Consider the following 9686-nt stretch of genomic DNA (forward strand, 5'->3'; position numbering starts at 1 on the left):
TGAGTCAAAGCTTCACACTTGAGTCTGATATCCAAGTTTTGGAAATTGAAAAGATACAGAAGGAACACTGATTTCCTGGAGTTGCTGAAACAAATAATTCGGAAAACAAGTTTTGCTGTTTATCTTACTCTAAAACAAACAATTATACCTGAACCAGTGCTTACAATTCTGGAACGCTTTCTATCAGATCTTTCTGGTGTTTTCCTGAACATAAATACTTGGGTGGTAAACTATGTTTGCTATGCTTGGATACAATTGTGTTTGTGTTTTCCATCTTAATCCTCTCCATTTCTTTTGTTGACAGAATGGTACTGTTAAATATTCCATTTATTGCTCGTAATTTTCAAGCTTCACTTTTCTTTGGTGACTCACTCATTACATCAGATCTTATAATGCATCATATATCTGAAAGCGAATCTGAAATAAAAAGATTTTGCATTGTTTTATCATTCCATCTCATATCTGCACAAATGATAAAGAATCGTTTCAATAGCACATAAGTTGTGTATATTTGTTAATGCAGTTCAGCTTTTTAATCTTGTATCGTACCTATGCTCAGATTGTCGATGGAGAGACCGTCCCCGCTGAGATTGTGGAGGGATATAAGAGATACTGCAGAATAGCTACCTACGTGACCTACGTGAGCACACCTACTTCTGCCACGACCTGCCTGCTGATTGGTGGTTACCATAGACCTGGTGGTACTAGGAAACAAAATGTTGGTAGCATAAAAGATATGACTTGCTGTATAAACATGTAAATCGTGTGGGTTTATATGCTTATGGTTCTCAAACTACAACCAGATCCTTGTGGTTCATTCATGAACGACAGTGGAAAATATTAAACGGGAACAATATTTCCTTTTGTGCAATGATACAACGGAGAGCTCTTATATTTTATTTCCATTGTTGTAGGAAACAACACTGTTATAATGCTATAACAACACCAAACTATAATAAATTATGAACAAAATATGTCCAGTATTTGAGCAAACTATTACAAACTATTTGGAACATAAAAACTGTCACATTGTTGTAACTACAAGATGATTCCATCTTCTCCATGATTTTCTGAAAACACCCGCATATATTATCTCTGATTACCACACCAGCAGCATCATCAAAAGACTGAGCAGAAAAGGATGTTGATGTTGAGCACTCCCTCGACCCGCCATTTTTGCAGCACAGACAAGACCTCTCTCGAGACTCGAGTAGTGCCGCCTTGCTGCACTGCACGTATGTTAATTGAGACTGTAGCAGTTCACTTCAGAGTTGTTGGCTCATTGAGCCCATCACGTTGATCTTTCTAAGATCAGGAGTAATCCACATTGGAGCCGGACAGTTGGACCAAAGCTGAGGAGACACAAGTTCTTCCCTGCTCTTATCATTCAACTTAAGAATTCCCACATCACGATGATTATTCTTATATCCCACTGTCCACAGAAAATTATCATCCGTAAAATAGGAACAATTTGCCTTGAGGGCAGGATATTCATCAGCACTGATGCATAGCGATAGGTTATGACCAAGAAATAACACATGGTCACGCAAGCAATTGGTTAGCTCAATTTTATTCCACAGAGCATCAATCTCGCATATTTTAGTTTCTGTAGTCTTCCAGTACTCATATTCTAAATCATGGTCATGAACTATTCTGAACACAAGTAGCAGACTGCCCCATGGAGCTTGAACGATATATCTGCTATCACAATCATAATGCTCAGGTGCCCTTATAATCGTCTTTACAGTGACCACAGGGCCACTAAGATCGAACGCGTGGATTTCTCCTTTTGTATTCACTGCATACAATATGCCATCCTTGTACATGCAGTCCTCATGAAGATAATGAGGCGGTAGCCAGGTCCACTTATCATCCCCTGCCTTTGCAAATGAGAGCTGAGCTTGTGGGTTGTGGATGAGCACCACAATGTAGCTTCCTGTGGATGTATCAGGAAATACAAACGCCTTCCACTGGAGTCTATCCCTGAGCTCGGCAAGAGCAAGGATGAATGGCGGATTATAACTGCTGTACGATCCAGTGTGCCCTGACATCTCATACTTGCAGACATCACCATACTCATCAAATATGGGCTTCAGATGCTCAATGGTGGACACTGAAGGAAGAGCAATCTGTTCACATGTGATTGGATTCAGAAGGTGCATCTCAGATCTCTCGTCGACGGTAACAAGCCAGCCATGCGAGGACCCAATCAAATACCTGCTGCGGATAGCTGGCTGCGGCAGAGTTAACTTGTAGGACCTCTTCTCGGCGAGGCTGTAGAGGGACAAAACATCATCAGGATCAGATTCAGAGGTGTAGACCAGGCAAGGCGTCTGGCCCTGCTTGTACTTCCCAAGGGTGCGTAGCTCGGCGTATGCGGAGTGCCAGGATGAACAGACCGAGCCAGCGCGCACGAGGTCGGGGATCTCGAGAGCGGCAAAGATAACCATCAAGATGTCCTGCGGCAGCTCCGGCAATGTGGCCGCCATCTTGGTCTCTGACAGTGCCACATGAACATGTTGGTCTCTGAAGAATTTCCTGATTGAGCTGGGAGGGAAGCCTAGCAGCAGCCTGGGCAAAGATCTGAAGATTCTGCCGTACATAGCTAGGTCTTGCAATCTCATTATCCTTGCTAAGCTACAGGTCTCCATTGGAACAGAGCAGAGCCTCTCTGTTGGGCAGGAAAACTGCAATCTTGGTTAGAGCAGAGCCTCTATGTTGGGCAGATCCGGGCTATACTTATAGATCGCCGTCCAAGGCATCACCCCCACTCCGAGTAGATGAAGCAAATCCGAATCCAGACTGGAACACTGAAAATATTCGGACCTTTTGTTGATTGGCGAAAGAATTCCGAGTCCCGCTCTGCTTTACTTGTACGAACTCTGGATTCCCAGCAAGAGCAGAAGACAGATTACTAACCGGAGGCCGGCGAGATGCTGGGACGAAGAAGAGCAGAGCCTTGGCGCCACTCGCGCCGGAGTGCTGCGTAGTTGCGGCGCCGCCCGTGGTCCGGTTGGTGTCGCCGGTGGGGCCGCAGACAGAAAGTAACCAGCCGGGCCACGCCAGACCACAAAGGCTTCGCAAGCCCAGCTCCAGAGTGCCCGGGCGCAACTGGGTCCAGTGAAGCCCAAGTCCACTCCGCTACTTAAGCCAACTCCACCTACCGTCTCGGCGTCCAGAGGATAAAAAAAAAACCTACGGTGTACTGGCCAGAACGTAACTTTTTCCCTCTCGTTAGGGTTCCTCTCCTCTCGGCGGCGATCTAAACCGACATAGAGATTCTTTTCCCTCCCCGATCCAATCCAGTGATCTCCCTCTTCTCGGATCGACTAAGGGGCAGTCCTGGCACTGCTACCCGATCTTGGTCGTGGGGTTTACCGTCTGGAGCTACGAACAAAGCATGATCATGATAAGAAAAAAAAATGCATTTTTCTCTGTAAACTAATAATACCTCTATAAGACGTTCTATCAGTTCAAATTGAACTCACAAAATGTCATATATTTATGAATAAACCCAGTAAAGAAGCTGTCCATGCTGAATTGGTGACTGTCCATCCTGCTTCCTGGAAGACTGTGGTTCTAGTGTAGAGTGTGGATATACCTTCAGACAAGAAACCTGGCAAGGGGCATCCTCAATGACCAGCTCCTCGAAGCATTGTTCGTAACGAGAAAGCAACTTTTTTTAAGGGTATCACCAAGTTTTATTACTCAAACTCCATATGGAGAGGAATACAAAAGGGGTCATGTGGTTGCATCAAGCAAACATGTCTTCCCTGATCAAGGGAATTCGAAAACTTGGCTAACCTATCAACATCTATATTTGAAGCATGTCCTTCAAAAGTAAAGGTACAATTAAACATTACCACTCTCTTCTTAATTTCACTAATGATAGTACCATAGCCGCCTTTGCTTCCCTGTTTGTAAGGGCATTTTTATCCCTTAGTTGTTTTGGTGATTAATGACAATACTTTGGCAGACTAATCGTGTGCATTGAGTATTTCAGATATATCATGACTAGGCACAAGACGATGTGGTGCCCCTCGAAGACTATTGAACACGGTGTTTCCCTACGTTTCTTTTTGGTGGATTTGGGTCGTAGGGAAGCCGTACTATTAAGAGGGGATCCGCTTTGGCAAGGTTTGGGTGGAATCATCACGTACACGTATACTCCATTTGCACCACCTTTCCTTTGGCACTTTGGAGCATCATCCATCTTTTCTTGTCTATGCAAAATGTCGTGATTGTTGCTGAACTGGGGCATGCGGTCGTACTGCTCCTAGGAGCGGTAGTACCGCAGGCCCTTGCGGTAGTACTGGCCTATGGCGCGGTAGTACCGCAAGTGCCCATGGTAGTACCGCTTCCTTGGAGTAGTAGTACTGTGGCCTCAGGCCAGGCGCTGCTGCTTTTGCGGTAGTAGGGGCGGATGTAATTTTTTACATCCGCGCCCTACGCGGTAGTACCGCGCTAGGGGCGCGGTAGTACCGTGCGCTCTGGCCAGGCTCAGCAGCATGTGCAGCAATAGGGGCGGATGTAATTTTTTACATCCGTGCCCCACGCGGTAGTACCGCTCCTGGCTTACGGTACTAACGTGTCAGATTTTTGCATAGATCCCAACTCAGCGGAAGTTGCCACGGATGTATTTTTATACGTCCGTGCCTTCCCAAATCTAGTCTATCCCTGCCTTGCGGTAGTACCGCAAGGGGGAGCGGTAATACCGCGCCAGCGGTTCTACCGCCCTCTGCCTCATCGCTTCAGGGCTAGTTTAGATACTACTGCATGGGCGGTACTACCGCAGTGGCTTGCGGTAGTACCGTGTGCCCTTGCGGTAGTACCGCGTCCTGGCGCGGTAGTACCGTGCTTCGCAGGCTGAGTTGGTGGATAACGGTTGGATTTGTTCTTCCACTATATAAGGGATGTCTTCTTCTCCGAGTTGACCACCTCTTCCATCCCTAAGCTCCATTGTTGCTCCAAGCTCCATTTTCGTCCGATCTCTCTCCCTAGCCAATCAAACTTGTTGATTTTCTAGGGATTGGTTGAGAAGGCCCCGATCTACACTTCCACCAAGAGAAATTTGACTCCCCCCACTAATCCCTTGCGGATCTTGTTACTCTTGGGTGTTTGAGCACCCTAGACGGTTGAGGTCACCGCGGAGCCATATTCCATTGTGGTGAAGCTTCGTGGTGTCGTTGGGAGCCTCCAATCACTAGTAGAAAAAGGGCCTATTATCCCGGTTCATAAGGCCCATTTTGTCCCAGTTTTTGAACCGGGACTAAAGGATCGTTACCAATGCCCTAGGCCTTTAGTCCTGGTTCTTACACAAACTGGGACAGATGGGCCTCCACATGGCCGGTGCAGCGAGCCCAGGCAGGAGGGCCTTTAGTCCCGGTTGGTGGCACCAACCGGGACCAATAGGCATCCACACGTCAGCAGCTGGCAGGAGCTGAGGTTTTTGTTTTTTTCTGAAAGGGGGTGGTTTAGGGGGTAATTTAGGGTGTGTTAGCTAGCTAACAAAGAGAAGTGTCCTCTCTTATTTCCGTGCTTGGTTTACCAACGCTACTGCTATGCCTAAACATGGCTTAGATTAAAGTGAAGGCAACATGTGGTGCATGTCGAAAGTAATACTAATCCTAACTTGATCAAGTTTGGATTAGTACTACTTTTGACATGCACCACATGCTTGTTGCCTTCACTTCAATCCAATCCATGTTCATTTCACCCATTGATATATAATAACTCTTCATGTCCGCATCATGCATCATCATACTAATAAGTCCTACTAATCATCATCATACAACTTCTACTCGTTATTAATAACAAGTCATACAATCATCATCCTCATAGTCATCGAACCAACCCTACTTAATTGTTCTAGGCACATGATCATGAGTATTAGGTAGGACATAAATATCCTCTTTAAGGTAAAATAGCATAAAACAATATAGACCCCGACTCTCCATTATGGAGAATGAAGATCATCCTGTCTCCAATTCTTGCGCTTTGCTTCCTTTTGCTTCCAAGAACCTCCTTACGACTGTCCATACATTTTTTTCATTCCTTGATTTTCATGTCTCCACTTCTTTTAGAAATACGGTATGGACAGTTGAGATTCGTAGGATGACCTGGACGTATGTTCAAAACATCAAGGCGACCACTCTGATACATCAGATGAGGCACACAATCATTCGGGATTTCCTGTTGAAAAACATATAGTAATAACTTCGTAGTTAGCAATGTAGTTAAGTTTTAAAAGAATTTATGCAAAAGATGCACGAATGTCGTAATACTAAAAAAATCTTACCATGGCATCTCCATGGATGTTACCGTAATTCAACACATGCTCTAGTGGCACGTATTGACCATAATGTGGAGGAGTTTTACAATAGATATTGTAATTCTCAAGATAAGTACAAAATGCGACCAGATGATTTTCTCCTTATAAGTTAACTCAGAGCCATCTGTGTAGTAGGTTTTGTCTATCATGTTCCGCACATTGTTTGAACAATCAAAATAAGCTGTCAATGGAAATAAGCTATCAACTATTTTGAAATGAACAATGTAAATTAGTTAATAACCATGTTTGAGAAACTCACATAGTGGTAGAATTGGAGGCGTATCAACAAGGACCCAAATGTCCATGTTGTCTTGGTCGATGTCAGGATCACCAAGATACATGGTGACAAGCATACCCTCATCAAAATCATACATCTTGCAAAATGCTTCCCAATTTTTGCAACCAAAATGGGTTACACTCTCAGAATTATACAGATTTACTTCAAAATCCATATCATGATGGGTCCTTAGGTGAATTTTCTTTGTTTCCATACTTTCATGGTCTTCAAAACCCATCCTCTCCAAGACATAGCGTCTTGCATGGCATGGGATAAGCTAGTCGAATTGTAAAAGATGAAAATTACACGTTGAAATAGTTGAAGTCGTGCTTAATTACGAAAAAATAACACTTGTCGTTGTTGCGTACCATTTCAACATCGAAGGTCTCCTCCAGCTGAATGCTGAAGCACCAACCTTCGTCCAGGTGAGGCCTGTCGCACAGACCTCGGTCGTCGTGGCACCAGTCGCACTCCCCCAGGAGACTTTTGTCGTACGAGTACGACATTTCCTATGTTCATAATTCAAATATTAAACTTGTACAATTAAATATATGTACTAAAAAACCCAAATTAGATCATTATTATTCAACACGGGTTGACTATCGGTCTGTCGAGTATTTTCTTGAAAGCTCTCAGCTCACGTGGTGTACATATTCGACCGTTGGTGATGGTAGCTCCTCCTTTCATCCCCGAGTGCATTACACCAAGTTATCTAGCACACGGGAATGAAGGAGAAGCTACCCCCACGACAATAGTCGGGATTCTTCGTCCTCTCATATATGGTGGAGACTCGACAGACTTAAAGTCAACCTTAATTATCTTTCTAAAAAAGGACATATCGTCCTCTCATATATAGGACTCATATTGACATGGAGATTTGGCTGGTCTCACCTCGAGGTCGGAGGGGGGGTCGGTGACGGGGACGACGGCGGGGATAATGGAGGGGCTCCTAGATTTCTGCAAAAACAAAAACCCTATAAGCTATCAACTAATCAAATGCATACACCTTGCATAGTGCTCTGCAATTTTAGAGTAGGAGTACTTTTCCAATTTGAGCATTCAATAAGCAAGACCAAATCGTAAAATAAAGTAGTATTAAAATTAGCATGCATTCAATTATAAGCAAAACTACATCATCTCTTGCGTCCGTACATCGTCGAATATTATCACTAATACACCTCGAATACTATCATACATATAGCATCGCTAATACAGCTAGAACCGTAGCGCCCGATGGGTATTGGCGCGGGCGGTGGACACCCAAAGAGAAGGAACCATCACAGGATCACTGCAGTGAGATCCCTGAAGAACCTGCCAGGTATTGTCGAACCTGCCCTCCAACGCAACCATATAGCGATGGACGTGCTCGTCCTCCTCGCTGACACGGTGACGTACCACCTCCGCGGTGTCCGGAAGCCTCAGCACCATCACTAGCCCACGCGGCCGCCACCAAACAAGGATCGGGTCAATGACGGGCTGGCTCCTCACCAACCTACGCCCCCGGAAGGTAGCACCTCCCAATACCAGCCCGGCGGAGCCCAGTCCCAGACATGACCCCTCTGATTAAGCCGACCTCCTATATATAGGCATCGTCGACGTTGATGCAGGAATAATTGCTTGAACTAAAAAATAAACTAGTTCTATTAATTTTCTTGCTAAAAATAAACTACTTATATATATAGTAAAATAAAGTAGTTTTCTTAAATCTACTAGTTCAACTACTACTAAGCACTTAATTACTATAAATAAAATAAAGTAGTACTTACTAAAAATAAACTACTTCTATATATAGTAAAATAAAGTAGTTTTATTAAATCAACTAGTTCAACTACTAAGCACTTACTATAAATAAAATAAAGTAGTACTTACTAAAAATAAACTACTTCTATATATAGTAAAATAAAGTAGTTTTATTAAATCAACTAGTTCAACTACTAATTAAGCACTTACTATAAATAAAATAAAGTTGTACTTACTAAAAATAAACTACTTCTATAGTGAAATAAAGTAGTTTTATTAAATCAACTAGTTCAACTACTAAGCACTTACTATAAATAAAATAAAGTAGTACTTACTAAAAATAAACTAGTTTAACTAGTTTTATTATTTATTGACCCCCCTCATGTCAAAATTATCGGGGAGGGGGTATATCGAGAACGACATACCCGATTAAAAATGAGAAGAGGAAGAAGAAGAAAAAAAAGAGGAGAAGAAGAAAGGAATAGAGGAGAATATCGAAGAAAAAAGGAGAAAAAAGAGGAGAAGAAGAAAGGAATAGAGGAGAAGAAGAAAAAATAGGAGAGAAGGAGAAGAAGAGGAGAGGAAGAAGAGGAAAAAAGAGGAAGAGGGGCAGCCTGGCGGCGGCGTCGAAGCGGGGAAGACGAATTGAATGAAAATTTTGACAAGTGTTGTATATATAGCCAGAGCTTTGGTCCCGGTTCGTGGTACCAACCGGGACCAATGCACCCCATTAGTCCCGGTTGGTGGCACCAACCGGGACCAAAGGTCTCTTTTCAGCAGCCCAAAGGGCAGGAAGCAGAGGCCTTTCGTCCCGGTTGGTGGCACCAACCGGGACTAAAGGGGGGGGCATTGGTACCGGTTGGTGGCATGAACCGGTACCAATGCATACCTTTAGTCCCGGTTGGTGGCACCAACCGGGACTAAAGGCCTTGTGCTACCCGCGTCGCGACACAAAAGTTAAGTCCCACCTCGCTAGTTGAGGGAGCTCGAGAGTGGTTTATAAGCCCCACTCCCGCTGCCCTCTCGAGCTCCTCTCGAATGCAGGCTTTCGGGCCTAAACACACTGTATCTGCCTGTGGGCCTGCTGGGCCTTCTGCGGGCCTGAATGCTGGCCCAACTAGCTGGGTTTCTAGTCGTATTCAGGCCGTGGTGGCCCAGTAGGTGGCATTTTTCTTATTTTTTCCAGTTTTTTTGTTTTCTTTGTTGCTTTATTTTTTTATAGTTTATTTTATTTTGTTTCTACTTATTTATTTTATAAAAGTTTATTTTATTTTATTTTTTTCTACTTATTTATAAAAGTTTATTTTGTTTATACTTACTTATTTTATTTTCTTTTTT

The 9686-nt window shown here is 43.7% G+C and overlaps 1 protein-coding gene across 1 annotated transcript; it reads right to left on the minus strand.

The window, feature by feature from the left end:
* Positions 1-899: 899 nt before the first annotated feature.
* On the minus strand, positions 900-2987 carry LOC119271104 (putative F-box protein At4g22660). The gene has a single exon (XM_037553052.1). It carries the CDS (start codon positions 2649-2651, stop codon positions 1266-1268), a length of 1386 nt encoding a protein of 461 aa, XP_037408949.1. The 5' UTR covers positions 2652-2987; the 3' UTR covers positions 900-1265.
* Between the last annotated feature and the right edge of the window lie 6699 nt (positions 2988-9686).

The sequence above is a fragment of the Triticum dicoccoides genome, chromosome 3A (assembly GCF_002162155.2).
Source record: "Triticum dicoccoides isolate Atlit2015 ecotype Zavitan chromosome 3A, WEW_v2.0, whole genome shotgun sequence".
Taxonomy (NCBI): domain Eukaryota; kingdom Viridiplantae; phylum Streptophyta; class Magnoliopsida; order Poales; family Poaceae; genus Triticum; species Triticum dicoccoides.